The sequence below is a fragment of the Sceloporus undulatus genome, chromosome 1, assembly GCF_019175285.1.
Source record: "Sceloporus undulatus isolate JIND9_A2432 ecotype Alabama chromosome 1, SceUnd_v1.1, whole genome shotgun sequence".
NCBI lineage: Eukaryota > Metazoa > Chordata > Lepidosauria > Squamata > Phrynosomatidae > Sceloporus > Sceloporus undulatus.
Window position 1 is genome coordinate 169,257,952 of NC_056522.1, and position 19,232 is coordinate 169,277,183.

A 19,232-nucleotide genomic window follows, 5' to 3' on the forward strand; every position below is an offset into this window, starting at 1 on the left:
ATAGGCCTGTTTAAGTATTTGAAGGGGTATCACATTGAGGATGGAGCAAGCTTGTCTTCTGCTGCTCCTGAGACTAGAACATGGAACAATGGATGCAAGCTACAGGAAAAGAGATTTCACCTCAACATTAGGAGAAATATCCTGACAGTAAGAGCTGTTCTACAGTGGAACACACTCCCTCAGAAAGTGGTGGAGTCTCCTCCTTTGGAGGTCTTTAAGCAGAGGCTGGGTGTCCATCTGTAGGGGGTGCTTTGATTGTGAGTTCCTGCATGGCAGGGGGTTGGACTGGATGACCCTTATGGTCTCTTTCAACATTATTCTATGACTAGACTGTAAGATCACTCTGTTTTATTGTCATCCAGATTTCCCTTAGGAACTTTGACAAACTGAAAGCACGGGACATTTCAGGCAAGTAAAGTTTGGCTCAACTAATGTTTTAAGCAGCCAGAAGGACTAGAAATGAGCTAAAATATTCAAAGTGTAGTTGCAGACATGAATCAGTTACTGCTCTCATCACTTTTATCAATTCAGAGCAGAACAAACACCTGTCCCACACCATTATCCCCTGGGTTCAGGCCTGCTATAAATGACAAAAGGGGGCCCTTCGCTTAAGATAACGATAGAAAACGAAGACCACTACCACTTCAAATGCTCAGCTAGTCAGTTACCTTTGCTATGAAGGTTGTTCCGAGCCCGCACCAAATCTGGATCATCAGGACTGACCCCAAGGATTCTCATGGCAATGTAGTTGAGAGCAGTAGAGAACACCTTGGACTTGTCTTCAACATGCCTACCAAACATTAAATAAGAAAAGGGTTAGAGACATATGTCCATGCAATCAAATGCAGTCTGTCTTTACTAGCTTCAGGCAGAGCAAGATTTATTGGAGTCAGTGCTGTGGATTAATTTCTATACTACTCACTTGCTATCAAAGGGCCCACCCAGACAGGCCAAAATAAAGCTGCTTCAGGTCACTTTGGAGGTACAGTGGTACCCCGGGTTACGAATTTACTTCGTTTGTCCGCCGCCGGTTCGTAACCCGAAAATCTTCGTTAGCCGAAAAAAAGCCATAGTGCGCTAATAGCGAAACGCGCGATTTCGTGCGAAAAAGCGCCGAAAAGCACCAAAAATTTTTCGTAACCGAAATAATTCGTAACCCGGAACAGTTTTTTCATGGATTTTTCGTAACCCGGGGAATTTCTTAAGGGCGGGCATTGTATCCCGGCGGGGTACCACTGTATGCTGTTTAAATGTACATCCATCCTCCTTGATAAAAAAATTCTGTCACAAGAAAATTGAATATAATTTTACAATTGGAATTCCCTCTGGTCCTGGAGCTCTGTCTTTTAAACATAGTAGAAAACAAGGATTTAAGACCAAAATGAAACCACTATTATATTTAATCACCGCTTCAGAATAACAATGCCAAAGTCTGGAGAAATAAGGAAGTGCCAAAAGTGGGGATTGGTAGGAAGTGTGTTAGAAATCTACATGGGATACCATAACTTTGAAATTAAAAGATGAAATGCGAGAAGAGATAATTTAACTTGGTCGAGAATAAAAGAATGTTTTCAAAAGGGAAAGGTTAAATAGGTAATAAGGAGTGAATACCGTTGCTGTGTTAGTATTAAGATTAAAGAGTTATTATTGTATAAACTTAGGATTTAAGCAAAATAGAATGAAAGACGTGAGGATAAGAAAGTAAGGATGATAGATCTTTGAGAAATAGAGATTTTATAGCTAATAAATAGCAGTAGTGAAATAGAAAGTGAGGGGGTGGGGGAGGGGGGTTTAAGATATTGGAGTAAGAATTTGGAAATGTTTTGGTATTGCCCTTTTTATGTTGTGAAATATTCATACAGATTAATATATAAAAATAAAAATGATCATCCATCTAAGAGGCTGGAAGCTGCGCCAAAGCCATCGTCCGGTCCTAAAGACTGGAGCACAACTTTGGCACATCTTCTGGCTCCTTAGATGCATATGTCATTTAACAGCACCAAAGTGACTCGAAGCAGCTTTATTATGGCCTGTCTGTTCGGGCCCAAAGAGGACATGAGTTGAGCTTTTTATGGGAAATAATGATGAAGGCTGTATTCAGAATTCACAAAATGTAGACTCTAGGAGTTTCAGGTGGTGTTTCCCTTCACAGAAGGCCTGCATCTGCTGATGAATGAGGGCTAGTTTGCACCAACACTTATCCGAAATGACACATCCTGAACTCTACCCTTTCTGCACATTTAAGGGTCAAAATGTCTGGGCATCACAGCAGCACTAGCAATATCTAAGCTATTTGCTTCTCATTCACTCCTTACTAGGAATATTATGTTATTGGGAGTAAATTCCGATTTTTCTAGGTAATAAAAAAACAACACAATGAAGTTTGGAGAAGGCAGAGTGGATGAGGTGGGAGATAACAGGTGCATAATACTGTTAGGCTTCTAGCTTTTTAGACAAAGTAGATGAGAGCCAAGCCAGCGTTACTAGATGTCTGGTAATCTCTGAATTTCAACTCTGTACACAAGCCAATTTGCCTAGTGCATTAGCTCTGGCCTCAGGCAGATGGCCTGTTTCTTTATCTCTGCTGTTCAAGTCACATTCCTGGTGATCAGTCCGCCAATGTTAAATGTATACTTAACGTCCTAGATGTTGAGCAGCAACTGAGGAAGGGGGGGAGAGATGGCCAAAGATTCTGTATTTTGTCTCAGGATAAGAAAATCTTGGGCTCCTTGTCCTACCACTCACTGGCATTTCTGGCAAACACACAACTCAAGTCTGGATCCAGTCTCCAGATCAAGACATCTTAGGAGCAACAGGACTTAAGCTCAGGTTTAGAAGTCCTAAGAGAGGTAGTCTTTTATTCAGAAACAAAACTAGAGAATGACAGGGCAGATGCTTTCAAAAAGAAAACATATAAAAGTTTGCTTTATTTTAATTTCTGTTAGCCAGTTAGGAGGGTTATCACACTGCACTACACCTTATACAACAACCGCACTATGCCAGCAAACCTTTTTGCCTGGAATTTTAATTCAATGTCATATTCTATTGTATGAGAAATAGGGGGCCAGTGTGTGTTGTGTGTTAATTTACTCCCTTTGACGGCTGGACTGGACTGGGGAGACACAAGGACTCTCAAAAGAAGTGTGTAATTTGTTTTCTATCCTCAGTATTTTTTAAAATATTATTTTACTTTTAAAGATATACAAGTAATGCAATAGCACGTTCTGATGTAATCCAATGCCCAGACAAACTACAGAGTTTAGGAAAGTTTAATGCGTAAAATAAAGGAGTAAAATTCATACAAGGGTATAAAAAAGTAAACACAAAAGCAGAACCGTGTGTTAATTTGTGTGGAGGAAAGCAGTAGAAAATAATGGTGGAAGTGGTGTTAGTGCATTTGTTCATCTTCTCAAATCAGGCAAGGAGTGGAGGTGATTCCCTAACACTGTCATTCCTTTTTAAATAACAATCATGGGACAGGAGATGGAGCAAGCAGGGTGGTATACTGTTACGTCATATTTTAAGTGTAGGAAAGCCACCAACCGCACCAATGTGCAAATGCAGTGTTAATGAAAAATGTTTACTGCCATTCTACAACCTTTCTAATACAGGGAAGTGGTTTTCAAATGAATGAAGCAGTATAACATGTGAATCCCAGACAAAGACATATACTGTGTAAATCAACCTCTGCTTATAAATGGACCATCAAAATTAAAATACAGTGCTACCTCGGGTTCGAAAATTAATTCGTTCCGCCGCTCCGTTCGTAACCCGAGTAATTTCGCAACCCGAAAAGGCTTTTTTTAGCGCTGAAGCCGCTAGCCGCGCTTTGCGTTTGAATTTGCGCCAAAAAAATTTCGTAACCCGAAAAAATATCGTCTCCGGAACAGTTTTTTCAATCTAACTTTTTCGTATCCGGAAATTTCGTAACGTGATCAATTCGTATCCCGGGGGTACCACTGTCATATTCTTCCATACCTTCAGAGACAACACACACTGACTCATGAGATGGAAGTGTCCGTAGGAAACATGGCAGGCTCAAAGTCACCTACTGTATACGCCATCTAACATGGCATTTTTTAAACATGATGGAATTTTCTTTTGCTTTCCTGCTAAGGCACTGGGTTTTTCATTTACTCACAGGCCCCATCCTCCATCTGGGAGCTGCACTGTAGTGCAAGTAGCGTACCATCTCCTTCTTGCTTTCCTCTGGTAGTGGGATCCTGGCAACATGGCAGGCGATGAGGAGCCCTGTTCAAAAAAAAGATCAGCACGGCGAGACAAGCATTCATGAAAGTAGCACGGATGGGAACTTTTCACAAGAATGGGAGCTGACATTTAAAGGAAATCTAATCTCTTTTTTAATAAAATTACCAGCTTGGTAGATGAAGGGATGCTGTGGATATAGTTTTGTCTTGATTTCAGTAAGGCCTTTGACAGTGTCCCCATGACATTCTTGCAAACAAGCTAGTGAAAGTGGGCGTAGAAAAAGTAACTGTTACATGAATTTGTAATTGGTTGACCAGCCAAACCCAAAGGGTGTTCAAGAATGGCTCCCTTTTCATCCTGGAGGAGAGAAGTGACAACCAGTGGGGTCCCCCAGGGTTCTGTCCTGGGCCCAGTGTTATTCTACACTTTATCAATACATTGGATGACAGAATTGGGGGCATAATTATCAAATTTGCAGATGACACCAAACTAGAGGAGTAGCTAATATCCAGGGACGGATAAAATTCAAATGACCAAAAGTTAAAACAGATTGGACGTTGGGCCAAGCAAAAAATTAATAATTTCAACATGGAGAAATGTAAGGTACTGCACTTAGGGCGAAAAAAAAAATGAAATGCAACAGATATGAGGATGGGAGGATACCTGGCTGAACGAAACTCCGTATGAAAGGGATCTAGGATCCAAGTAGACCACAAATTGAACCTGACTCAACAGTGCGATTTGGCAGCTAACAAGGCAATGCGATTTTAGGCTGCATCATAGAAGTATAGTGTCTAGATCAAGGGGAAGTATAAGTGCCACTGTATTTCTTCTCTGGTCAGGCCCCAACCTGGAATTTTTGTCCAGTTCTGGGCGACCACATTCAAAAAGATGTTGAGAAAATGGAGTGTGCCCCAAGGAGGGTGACTAAAATGATGATGGGTCTGGAAACCATGTCCTATGAGGAAAGACTTAGGAGCTGGGGATGTTTAGCCTGGAGAAGAGAAGGTTAAGAGCTTGATATGATAACCCTGTTTAAATACTTGAAGGGATGTCACACTGGGAGGGAGCAGCAAACTTGTTTTCTGCTGCTCCAGAGACTAGGACTGGAGCAATGGATGGCAAACCTACAGGAAAAGAGATTCCCACCTAACTTAGGAGGAACTCCTGACAGTAAGGGCTATTCGACAGTGGAACACACTTCCTCGGAGTGTAGTGGAGGTCCTTCCTTAGAGGTCTTTAAACAGAGGCTGGATGGCCACCTGTTGGGGATGCTTTGATTTAGATTTCGCTGATGGCACGGGGTTAGACTGGATGGCCCTGTGCTCTCTTCCAACTCTTGATTCTATAATCTGAGAAGCCAAAAGCACATTCTTGATGTAATTATAATTACCAAGGTAGAAAAAAATCAGCTGCCTGCTTGGACTTGGTCATCAACCAATCTCCATCCCTAGATCCATTATGGTATCTAAAGCAAGCACTGCATCTCTCCACCAGTGACAAAGGTCACTGCAGAAAGATTTGCCAGAGAAGTTCCTCCAGATGACCCAAACAGCCAAACCTCACACTACAGGGAATGGTAAAAGTAGATTGTATCAATTTATATGGGAGGGTGTGAGGCTTTCTGAATTATTACAGAGAGTCGAACATGCAAAGTTGTGCACTGAATCAGCTAACTCCTTGCGGGGTTTTGTGTTTAAAGCCAGAATGTGTGGGGGTTGGGCTTTCCCACTTACACGACAATGGCAATTTGTTGCATTTCCTTCCACCACTGTGCCCCCCCAAAAAAACTGCAACGCTGTTAATGTAACCAACCATTATGCTAGTGTAGTGTATCAACAAGTTACAATCTGGTGTTTACTACAATTTCTGTCTTCACACTCATGGATTTCTTTGGCCTAAACCACTTCTTTACAGTGGCGGGTTACAGACGGGCAAAAAGGGATGTACTCATGACGCATGAAGGTAGGCTTCAGACGCTGCTTTACCTGAATGCCGTCATGAACACGCCCCCCGCACCCCCAAGCGGGGAAGAAGCGGCATTATTAAAAGGGTGCTGCTTTTTCCGCTTCTTTTTGATTTGCGGGTGTACCTGCGCAGCTCCGTCTGTAAGCCCTGCACCGATACGTCAGAATTGCTACGCCGCAAATATAAGTTGCCGGTTTAAAAGCTCCGTGTCAGCTGCGTCGATAATGGGTCGGGTACCGGGACATGCGTGGTTTGCGTCAAGCTTTAATTGCAACGTCCGTGCCATGGAGCTGTGGGAAGTGCGGCACAGCTGCGGCGCATTTTAAGCCTCGTAACCCTAACCCTCGAGCCCAATCTTGTGCCGCATTGCGTTGCCTAGAACGCGGGAAGTTGTAAGGTTTTGCGCGGCGGATTGTTTGGTTGTAGAAAGTGAAAGGGAAGTTTGGGATTTAAAGTGACACCCTTAACACATTCCTGCGCCATTCTCACCTGGGAAAGGGCAAGTCAGTCGGCTGTACTGGCCACAGTGTGTGGGGCTCCCCTTTGCCACAGGCGGATGGCTCAGCCATCCCAACAGCACCCCGACAAAAGGCAAGGGGAAGTCTGGTCTCATACTGAGACGGCTGACCTGATAAGTATATGGTCCCGCCAAACATTTTGCAGAAACTGGGCAGGTCCTCCCTCTGAATGCTGGACACATATCGAGAAGGGGAGGAAGAGCCATGAGAGCTGCTGCACCGGTATCACCCGAATTGCTACGCCGCTACTTTAAGTTGCCATTTAAAAGCTCCTCGTCCTAGTGAGTTGGGGTCTTGGAACACTGCGCAGTTTGCAGTCAGGCTTTAATTGCCATCCCGTCGCTGCCATGCAGCTGTGGAAGCTGAGGACAGCTGCGGCGCATTTTAAGCCTTGTACCCTAACCTAACCCTAGAGCCATCCGTACGCCTGCGCTGCTTGGAAAGTGTGGGACTTTAAGTGCACCCCTCACACATTCCTCTGCCATTTTCACCTAACACTAAAAACGCTTTTATAAACTGGTAATATTGAATATTGTACAAAGGAGGTGGGGGAGATGGAGGGGGACAGCGGTGGCAGCTGGATACAGCTGTGGCTGCGCATGCAGATTCAAGAGGAGCGCGGGGCCAAAGGAGAGGAGGGTCCATGATGCTGGTGACATTGGCAAACGTGCAAGTGGACAAGGATGCCACACCAGCTGATCCCCAGCTGGCAGGAGACCAACATTGTTTTTGGGCAGAGAGGTGGGGAAAGTTTAAGGGGCTTGGGCACTTTTAAATGCGCAGACAGGCTTTCTGCCGCCGTGCTTAGACGCTGCAGAGTGCGAAGCTGCGCACTTCTCCTGCGGAAAAAGAAAAAAAAGCGCGGTTTTGGGCGCCCGTGTGGAAGCTGCCTCTCTTTTTGCAGCGTCCTCCGAGTGGAGGCGGTATGGAAGCTACGGGTCCGAACGGACCCAGGTGAGCGTCTTCACTGCCCCCGCTGTGAAAGCTCCAACACCTGAAGAACGCCACGGGGCGGGCCGTCTGGGAGGCTCGCATTCAGCTAAATACACCTCCAAGACGTTCCTCCCCTGCTGTGCGAACCATCATATATGCATTTTTAGGCCTTTCACCAATGTAACCATCCATTATGGATATTTTACAGATACTAAAAATGATTTTGGCGGGACATCTCAGCAAGTGTTTTCTAGCATCTTATCATTCACTGTTCCATGAACTCTCCATCCCAGCCACCACAGCCACCCATTTGTCCAAAGACCGTGGCAAATGGGTTGGCAACATGAGAGAAAAGCAGAAGCAGTTGCTATGTTTCCCCCATCTGGGCTGCCCTGTTTATTTGACTTGGGAAGAAGGTGTCTGAGGTCTGTCTGAAAAATTGTACCTGGCAACAGAAAGAGCGGTCCTCCATAGTCCCCAGCCCAAATGGCCATCCTCTGCTTGCAGCTGCGTAGAATTGTACCCCATTTATTGGCTGCCTCTGTTGCTGTAGACTTTAGGCAAGACTGGAAAGACTTAATCTGCCAAAACACAATGAAGAAGAGGAATGGGGAAGAAATAACGAGATAAACTCTGCCACAGGATTAATATTCATTAAAAAAATACAGAAAAGAAGAAAGTGACTAATATGTTCAAAGGGAGTACCTTGGTGGTCTCTTGGCTTAATCAGCCTTGCCAACACAATGTAGGCAGCAGCTTTTGTGGCACAGCAACAGAAAGTTGAAAGCCCCTTCTCTGACAAAACCAGCTCAGCAGAAGCACAGTTCTTAAGCATGGCTCACTCTCTCTACATGTCTGCATTCTACTCCACATTCATTCACCGTAACCCAGGGATTATCAGCCCACTTACAGTGTCCAGCCCAGGGAGTGAGCCTCAAGTCCAGTTTGCTCCCTATCACAATCATTGTCCATCTGCCAGATATTGCCAGCACTTGCGTCCTTCTCATTACTCACATGCCAGCGTTGTTTAAATCTGTAGCAGGATTGTTTTTATATGGACCACTGTCTTCTCCGCAAAATTCATGAGTGACCCAAAAAACAAATCAGTTTCAGAATGGAATCCTCTTAATTGTTTCAGAGTAAAAGCCACACAACCTACATAGATCAGGACTTCAGCTTCAAATTGCTGCAGTCACCAAGTTACCCAAACTTTATTGCTACCATCTCTCTCCTTGTTTTGTTAATTTCATGTTGTTCACATGGCTGATGCTCTCGAGAGAAAACTTTGCTTTATCCTAAAATAAAATATTACTAGATTTGGGTGCACTTGTACAGATAAGTTGGCAGGGGATTTTCACCAATCTGGGCTTGCCTACATTTGTCAGAATATTCCAGGCTGTCCAGAGTAGATTCTGGACCAATTCACCCCTTACCTTTTGGGCTCTTTTCCCATCATGACAGGCAGCTGCCATTATGAAAAACCAATTGGACCCATTTGGGTTTTACTAATAATACTAATAATACTTAATATGATTTTTATTTGTATTTTTCTCCGACTCTCTGATGGATCAAGGCAGGATTACAACCAATAAAATAGTCACAAACATCAATACATCCAATTTAACACAATAAAACAAAAAGTTACCTAAAATTTAATTCAAAACATTAAAAACATCATTTAAAATGCACCGTTGAAAATCGGTGGTGGGTTTTTTTTCCCTTATGTTCTTCAAGAGGTCGGATGAGTAGGCTGGCGGAAGGATCCGTCTTAAGTGCTTTTCTGAAGGCATCTAAAGTGGTTGATGAGACGGATATCTTTCCGGAAGTTGTTCCATAACTTGGGGACCATGGCTGTGTACGTCTCATGGGAAGCTGTTGTTAGTTGACCTTTGGGATAATACTATAGATTCTTCCCAGATGTTCTGGGAGAGTGCGGGGCAGATGGTTGTAGGGGAGGCATTCCCTCAAGTAACTCGGGCCAAGCCATTGTAGTGCTTTAAAGGAGTGCCTTGTCGGCTAAGTCCTTGATTGTTCTCCGCCATTTGCGCTCTAGTCGTCGGAGACATAGAGAAACATATTTGGGTGTATCAGCGTACTGATAAACACTGCGCCCTGTCTCCAGATGATTCTCCCAGTCGGTGTTCATGTAATGTTGAACAGCATGGGGGACAGAATAGCTCCTTGAGGGACAACAGATGTCGTTCCCTCTTGAGAAGCAAGTGTTCCCAGCTCACCATATGGAATCTGCCTGAATGGTAGGATCGGAACCACTGGAGTGCGTGCCTGATAACCAAACTCCTCAGGTGTTTCCAGAAGGATACATGGTCTATGTGGTATCGAAAGTCGCTGAGATTGTCCAAGAGCACCAAACAAGGTCAACTTAACCTGTCAATGCCCAGAGATCATCGATAAGGTGACCATGGCCATCTCATCTCCGTATTATCCGCCCCTGGAAGCCGGTTTGAAATGGGTCCAGATAATCAGTTTCATCCAAGACAGCTTGGAGTTGGAAGGCTACCGCTCTCTTCAGTTATCTTGCCACAAGAATGGCCAGCGGGTCTCAGTTATAATTGTTTCTCACCAGGAGGTCCAGGCGAGGGGTTTTTTCAGTAGCGGGTTTAAATACTGCTAGTTTTAATTTGGATGGAAATTGTCCTCCCCGGAAGGATGGCATTAATTATTAATCGTAACAATTTTAGTTTACTGCATCTCTCCCTGGCGCGGTCAACCAGAAGGGAGGGATTGAGAGTGAACGTTGTCTTCTTTAATCAAGGAACTTGTCCACTTCATCGGTTGTTAACAAACTCAAAGTGATCCAGCTTATAGAGTCCACAGAAGCTCTGGATACCTCTCTATTGTTTCTGTTTTAATGCCAGCGTCAAGATCAGCCCTTATCCGAGAGATTTTATCTGCGAAAAGTTATTAAAGTCCACAGCAGTATTTTGTTGGTTCTTAATTAGGGTTCGACGGACGGGCGGTCGCTGAGTCAACTCCCTCATCATACCACTGAAACAGTCTACTCTAAAACAGCATGGCTCTACTCTGTGTGGCAGCATGCTATGGAGTCATGGGAGTCTTAGGCCTGTTACCGACTGCCAAAATAAAGCTGCTTCAGGTCTCTTTTGGAGGTATACTGTTTCATGATGCATGCATCCTAAGAATCTGGAAACTGCACCAAGCTGCACTCCAGTGCTTAGGAATGGTCGTGTGGCTTTGGTGCGACCCCAGACTTTTAGGACCCATACATCATTTAAACGCATACTTCCAAAGAGCCCCGGAAGACTTTATTTTGGCAGTCTGTAACCGGCTCATAGTTTGGCAAGGTTGTTAGATTCTCCGGTAGGAGTTGTAGCACCTTCCCCAACTATAAGTCCCGAGTTTCATAGATCCATCCACTTGCAGTCAGAATGGAAAGGAGAGCAGGTTTCTTGTCTGGACATCCATATACACCTGGCCCTGCTGCATCTGCAGGTTTTTGCCTTTTGTGACTGATTATTTGTGACATTGATTAATATGTTCTCTGAAGAATCTCTAGCTCCTCTGCGCATTCTGGCTGGGTTGACCTGCTTGTTGTGTATAGAAGTCCCTAGAGAAAACACTCTCTACTCATTTGTAGGTTTCCCACCATGATTCTATGATCAACTTTTGTTGGGTTGTTGACCATAACGTTGTGCTAGAGGACCTGGAGATTCCTTGAGAGGTATCTCTCCAGGCAAAAGTTACACGTGGGCCTTGGTATCCCACAGGGGTTTTGTTCCAAGGAATACCATAGATACCAAAATCCATGGAATGCTCAAGTCCCATTAATACAATGGTATAGTGCTATGGTGTCCCTTATATAAAATAAGGTTTTGCTTTGCAAATTTATATTTTTAAAGTATTTTGAGTCTGTGGATGTTGAATCCGTGGATAAAAAAAAATCTGTACTACAGAGGGCCAACTGCAGTGGTTTTTTTATTTGCTGGTTTTCCACTTCCTGGGGTCCTCTCCCGTAACCCGGCAAATGTGGAGGGACCACTGAATATTATAAGTGTTGTGCGTGAAACAAAGTTGATCACAAACACCCATTACAGAGTAAAGTGCACTATCTCAGCACCCACAAAAGATATTTGTGGTTTTTTGCGGTATTCAGTTTTTGATTAAGGGACAGTGTTGCCCATGTTCCCCAGGGGTGTTTACCAAAATCCCAAATCCCCGAATTCCCCAGTATTTCTGGACATCAGTCAAAATCCCAGGAAAGTACTTAATTAATTCCCTGGATTCCAGGGGAATTCCCCGGAAATTGGGAACGCTGTTAGGGAGCTCCACTGAACCTTCTTGTATAGATCTTCGGGGAAACATATTAGGTGGAGAGTCACATGCTTCTGAACTGCGGAAGGTAGACCAACATGTTGAACTGAATGACACTATGAAAACCACTGAAAATACCGGGCTGTGCTAGGTAGGTCACACAGGAGGCGATGGGGGGATGAGGAGAGGATATTTTGATCTCCACGCATTGCAAAAAACGAAGAAAGGAAAACCAGCTGCATTACTGGTGAACTAGCCAAGATTGCTTAGCTTTACCAAGCTAAGACCATGACATAGCATGGCTGCAAGCTCCCGGTCGCTGTCCAGAAAAGGGTCCTTGTCAATGTCCTCCTTAAAGTCTGGTTTTAGATGCTAAAATACTTGCCGATTTTCTGCTGCAGGTTTTTGTCTGCTTTTATTTCTGCTTCTTTAGTCAATGCATTGATTACTGTATTATTATTTTACTTATGTTTACGAGTTAATATTGTGTTCAATCATAAGCCAAAGTGAAACACTGGCTTTCACCAGTGTACACTGCATTCAAAAGTAAAATGAACACTGCATTCAAACAGTGTACACTGCATTCTTATCGTAAGGATGGCTGTTAAAATGAACACTGTTTCAGTGTGCATTCAGAAGTTAAATGAACGGCATTGTCGTGTGCTGTTGGGCATGGTTGCAGGTGTACACTGCATTCACAAGTAAACTGAACCACTTGGCTTTCTCTAAGTGTTTACACTGCATTCAACGTCAAAGATGAACGAACGCTTTCTCAGGTACACTGCATGTCACAGAGTGTATATTATTAATGTAACCCACTGGCTTGCTTTCAAGTGTGACACTGCCTTCACACGTAAAATGAACACTGCAGTCATCAAGTGTTACACGTGGGGCATGTTCACAATGTCACGTTGAATCACTGGCGTTCACAACGTGTTTGATTCACTTGGCATTTTGTGGCACTAAGGTTACAAGTTGAACACTGCTTTTCTCAGTGTACATGCTGAATTGGTGTCGGGGTGATCACTGGCGTTGTAAAAGTTGTTAATGCTATGGGTCTGTTTCACAAGTGTACACTTGCATTCACAAGTAAAATGAAGAGAAATGCTTTGACAACGTGTACCCCCTGCATTCACACGTAAACTGAACCCTGGTTCTCAAGTTGTTGAGGTGTCACGGTTTGGCAGGTTTGCTGGTACACTGTTAAAGTGGAACACTGCTTTCCCAAGTGTACAACTTGCAATTCCACCAGTAAAATGAACATTCATTCCCAAGCTGTACACTGCATTACAAGTACTGTAACCTGATACAACTGCATTTCACAAAGTGAAAACGAAACACTGCCTTTCTCAAGTGTACACTGATTCACAAGTAGTAGAAAGTGTTAAGTTAGATTCCGTAATGCGTTTGTCTGACATAGTGTACGTGACTGATTCACAAGTAAAATGCAATGCGTTTCACAATGTGTACAACTGCCATTCACCAAGTACAAGACTCATGCATTTCTCAAGTGTTACATGCATTCCACAAGTAAATGAGGACACTGCTTTCTGCACGGTGGACACTGCATTCGCAAGAGTAAAGTGAACCCTGTTTCACAAGTGTACACTGATTCACACGTAAGGAAAATGAAACAACTGCATCCCAAGTGTACCACTGCATTCACAAGTACTGTAAAATGAACAAGTGGTGCATTCACAAAGTAGAATGATATCATGCTTTCTACTAAGTGTATTGCATTGCATTCACAAGAGTGAAATGAACACTGCGCTTCGTCAAGGTGACCCTTGGCATTTCACAAGTAACATGACACACGCGTTTCTCAGTGTACACTGGCATTTCACAAGTAAAATGGGACACTGGCTTTAGATCCAAGTGTACACTTGCATTTCGCCAAGTTGTGACTGGGTTTAAAACTGGGACCATGCATTCACAACGTAAATGACTGTGTCCGGCTTATCGACATGATGGTTGAACGCTCCATTCGGTGAGTTTGGCTATTGCTTTCACAAAGGTAAATGAACACATGACTGCTGATAAGAGTGAATATGGCTTTCACACGTTCAACACACACAATAATAAACGTGAACCACTGCTTTCACCAGCAAGCGAACAACTGGCTGCACTCACAAGTGCACATTGATTCCACAAGTACAAACACACACAATATTAAAGTGAAACACTGCTTTTACAAATAGTGAAAACAACAAGCATTCACAAGTAAATCTGCTTTAAAGGTCAATGAACACTGACGAGTTACGCTGTGATTATGCTTTCACAAGTAAAAACACACACATATAAAAATGAACACTGCATTCACAAGTTGTACACTGCCTTCACAAAGTAAAATTGAACACTGATTGTGTACACTGCATTCACAAGTAAAATGAACACTGCATTCACAAGTGAAGTGAACACTGACTGCCTTCACAAGTAAAACAGCTCAGAGATTCCTCCCAGGACTGCATTAATTAAGGGAGTGTCTCACAATAACAGCCAAATTAAGGGAGTGTCTCACAATATCCCCCCAGATTTGGAAGGAAGCACCCCATACTCACGTCCCCTCCATCCTCCTTCTCCTTCTCCTGGACAGATGTGCCTCTCAGGAAAGATGCAGCCCTGACAGAACTCCTACACCTGCAAACTCCCTTTGTACAGAGGCATGCTGGGACGCGAAGTCTTTTATAGGACTCCTTGGCCGAGGCATGACCAGGAAAAAACTACATCCCCCAGGAGACCAATCAGAGAACGCCCGATCTGGACTGATATAAGCCCACGAAGGCGCCGGCCAATCACGGCGGCCGCTGATGAGGCTGTGGGCGGGGCCCACAAAGGCGCCAGCCAATCACGGCGGGGAGTGGAGTTCCATTGTAACTCCTGAGTTTGTCCTATACACTCGCCTGTTCTTCATTAATCCCTATGTGGAATGTGTGGAGAAAGATACATATCCATATCTCTCTGCAGACACCCAATAACTATATCTGGCTATATAATTATCTGTCGATTCTGCTGACAGTGGTCCCCAAACTGTGCCCTTTCAGGGATTTTGGACTCCAGCTCCCAGAATCCCAGGCTATTGGCCAAAATGGCCGAGGTTTCTGGGAGCTGGAGTCCAAAATCTCTTTAAGGGCACAGTTTGGGGGACACTGCTCTATCTCTATATATACACGTACACATATCTATACTATATGTGTGTGTTTGTGTGTATGTATATATATATACATACACACACACACACACCCCTATACATAGCTATATATCTCTCTCAATATCTACAACAGTGGTCCCCAAACTGTGCTCTTGGAGGGATCTTTTGACTTCAGCTCCCAGAATCCCTGACCATTGGCCAACGTGGCTGAGGCTTCTGGGAAATGAAGTCCAAAATTCTCTTCAAGAGAATGCTCTTCACTTTGGGGACCACTACAAGAGAGGCAGTGTGGCCTAGTGGTTTGAGAGCATCAGACTATGAGTCTGGAGGCCAGGGTTCAGTTCCCAGCCATGGAAACCCACGGGGGTGAATGTGGGGCAGGTCAAACTCTTGATATTGCAAGAAGCAATACCAGGCTCCTGTTGGAGGAGACCCTAAATGCAACACTGGCTGTTGCTAAATTTCCTTCAGAGGCAAAGAGGATTAAAGCTTGTTGTGTTTTAGATGAAAGCTGATAGTAACTGTTGTATTGTTTTATTGTACTGCTTATTCCCTTTCGATGTTGTTTGTACATATTTCATGCTTAAGTCTCTTATTGGATCTGTCGATCGTAATAAAAGATTACGATGATGATGTATTTCACCACGATCGTACTATGATGAAGTAATCTTACGCAACAAATTTTGATCCTTCCACACCTCATCATAAAACATCTTATACTCCATTACACTTTTTTTTTCTTTGACAACCACAATTTCCAACCATTTTGCAACAGAACAGGGCATTTTCCTTGAAAATGGGACACAATTGACATTTATATTAAAATGATGGGACAGTCTGGAAATATGAAAAAAGTGCAGCACTGTCCCATTTAAAATGGTATGTATGCTTGGCCTATGCAAGAGCAATGCTCCTCCTTTCTGCTTAGCAATTTGCCTGCAGAGCACTGAGAGGGTGGGAGCAGAAACAGGTCAATGCAAGCATGATGTGAATGAAAAGTGGGAAAACTTTATTTATATACTTATATACCTCTGCTTGAACTTTCCACTGCCATACCACCCTCTTTTGCCTACATTTCTTACGATGGGAGAAGCCACTAAGAGCTGGACATCCTTCACCAAAGAAGGAAAAGCACGTGTGTGTGCAATGCATGCACACCTGACGGAATCCATAGGCCTAAGTAAGCTGCACAATCATTTCTTCCGTTTCAAAGGAACCTGCAGCATTTCTCACAAAGGCGTGCTCCTAATAAACTTTGTGGTTTGACTAGATGTGCACCTTTTATTATCAAGTGGCTGATCTATAAGAGGGGGAACGGATAATAAAATTATGAATGGGAACCCAGTTAAACCCGTTTGTTCCCTCCTTCCAACTCCAATGATACACCACCACTGCAACCCACGCACATGGAACAGGGATTTCAAAACATTGTCTGGTAGGAGTGAAATATTAAATTAACTAGGTATGAAAGGTAAAGAGAGATAATGAATGTTGGACTGGGTATGAGAAAATGCAAGAGAGTAAATAAGTGTAAAGAAGTATGTTTGGGGAGCAGAAAGGGAAGTGAGGGAAGGAGGAAGGAAAGTAACAAAAGGAAGATGTGAAAAGAAGGTAGAATGAGAATTCTTGAATGAATGAATGAATGAATGAAAATTTATTTATATACCACTATTCCTACATAGATCATAGCGGTTTACAACATAAAATGAAACAATAGCAACAACATATATCCCTGACAGTGCAAACAAACTACCCATACCGAATTAAAAAATTATACAAAAGAATCTAAAAAACCATTATATTACAGTCAATTAAAACCACATCATTAAAAGCCATACAACAAAATAGCTGGATCGAATAATGTGCATCAAGGAAGGAGAGAAAAATATTAAGGCACATGGGGGAAAGCTTGACGGAAAAGGTGGGTCTTCAAATTTCTCCTAAATAGGTCTAAAGAGGTGACTGAGCGGAGCTCATCGGGCAAAGAGTTCCAAATCTGCGGGGCCGAGATAGAAAATGCCCTCTGAGAAGATGAAGAATACCTTGACTTTGGAACTCTTAGCAAATGTTTTCCGCCTGATCTGAGAGTGCGGGGCGGACTGTATGGGGAGAGGCGGTCCTCCAAGTACCCGGGGCCCAAGCCATTTAGGGCTTTATAGGTAATTACCAACACCTTGTATTGTGCCCGGAAGCGAATGGGCAGCCACTGTAGATCTTGCAATATAGGTGTTATATGGCTAGTCCTGGAACATGCAGTGACCAGCCTTGCTGCCATATTCTGAACCAATTGTAGCTTCCAGGTTTGGTACAAGGGTTGCCCCATGTAGAGCGCATTGCAGAAATCCAACCAAGAGGTTACCAGAGCATGTACCACCGTTTCCAGGTCTCCCCGGCCCAGGTAGGGTCACAGCTGGCGTATCAGCCGAAACTGATAGCAGGTGCTCCTGACCGTCGCATCCACCAGAGATGTAAGGTGGAGCGACAAGTCCAGAAGCACCCCCAGACTGCGAACTGAGTCCTTCAAGGGGAGCGTGACCCTGTTCAGGACAGGTGGACAAATATCCATCCCCAGGCCATCCCCAGTACTATCACGAGTACTTCCGTTTTCTCTGGATTCAGGCCGAGTCTGTTTTCCCTCATCCAGCCCATTACTGACTCCAAGCAGGCATTTAGAGGAGAGATGCCATCCCTAGTCACTGCATCAGTCGGAGACATAGAGAAACATATTTGGGTGTCATCAGCGTACTGATAACACTGCGCCCCATGTCTTCGGATGATCTCTCCCAGTGGCTTCATGTAAATGTTGAATAGTATGGGGGACAAAATCGCTCCCTGAGGGACACCAGATGTTAGGGCCCTCTTATCGGAACGACAGTCCCCCAGCTGCACCATGACAGTTAAGGAAGGAGGAGCCTCTATCTTCAGGCTAGCCCTGGTGGAGCTGGGCCTGCCTGATCACTCCCTCTCAGGCTGGAAGATGACAGTTAAGGAGGGAGGAGTCTCTTCCTTCAGACTCTCCCTGGTGGAGCTGGGCCTGCCTGATCACTCCCTCTCAGGCCGGAAGATGACAGTTAAGGAGGGAGGAGCCTCTTTCTTCAGGCTATCCCTGGTGGAGCTGGGCCTGTCTGATCACTCCCTCTCAGGCAGGAAGATGACATTTAAGGAGGGAGGAGTCTCTTCCTTCAGGCTATCCCTGGTGGAGCTGGGTCTGCCTGATCACTCCTTCTCAGGCTGCTTAATTAATGAGAATTAAGATGTAAGGAAAAAGGGTAATGAGAAAGAAGGGTGAAAGTTGGTTGTGGGATGATGATGATATTTATTTGTATCCCACTCTTTCCCCAGAACTGGGACTCAGAGTAGCTTCACAATATTAAAAGAACAATTCAATACAATGATTCTGCTATGATATGCTATAATTTCTTGAGAAATGTCCCTCATTTAAAATTATTTCCTGCATTCCGATCATCTCTAGCCTTATTCTGCAATATTCTTGTTGGGATCTCATTTTCTCCATTCAGCACTCATTGTTCCCATATCATTGCCCAAAGTGCACTCCTAATGCCTTTCACTGTTCATTCTGGGACCCTACAGTGTTCATTCCTAGACTTGCACAAAGTTCTTAATCTTTCCTTCAAACCTCTCCAGGGCCTTACCACCTGCCTCCCTCTACTTATCTCTGAACTCTTGTATCATGATACATTCCATCCCTTGCAATCCATCTCCATCTTATTCCTTTTAGCTTGGAACTGCCTCACTGAATGCCTCCTTGCAACCATCTGCCTCATTTTTTCAAGACTCTTGAAAAAACAGCTTTCTCAGGAAGTCTTCAGGGTATGTTGTTGTTGTGTGCCTTCAAGTCATTTCCAACTTTTGGTGACCTTAAAGTTATCGTGTGTTTTTTTTGGCAAGATTTGTTCAGAGGTTTGCCCTTGCCTTCCTCTAAGATTGAGAGAGTATGACTTGCCCAAGGTCACCCAGTGGGTTTCTGACTCAAGAAAAATTCAAGCCCTGGCCTCCAGAGTCCTAGTCCAATGCTCAAGCCACTACACCATGTGGGCTCACAGTATGTACCTAGTCCAATATCTTTGCAAAACTAAGCAAAACTATACTTTATTTCAAATACTTACTTATTATTCTATTTATCTGTGCCTTTCCTGACCCCCACC

General features: G+C 43.9%; 1 protein-coding gene across 1 annotated transcript in view; it reads right to left on the reverse strand.

The window, feature by feature from the left end:
- The window catches only part of LSS (lanosterol synthase), a 30,338-nt gene extending 22,182 nt beyond the window's left edge, over window positions 1-8,156 (reverse strand). Inside the window, 5 exon segments of the mRNA XM_042446887.1 lie at window positions 669-790; window positions 4,142-4,173; window positions 4,175-4,251; window positions 8,074-8,113; window positions 8,115-8,156. Of these exon segments, the coding sequence (XP_042302821.1) occupies window positions 669-790; window positions 4,142-4,173; window positions 4,175-4,251; window positions 8,074-8,113; window positions 8,115-8,156 (313 nt within the window).
- Between the last annotated feature and the right edge of the window lie 11,076 nt (window positions 8,157-19,232).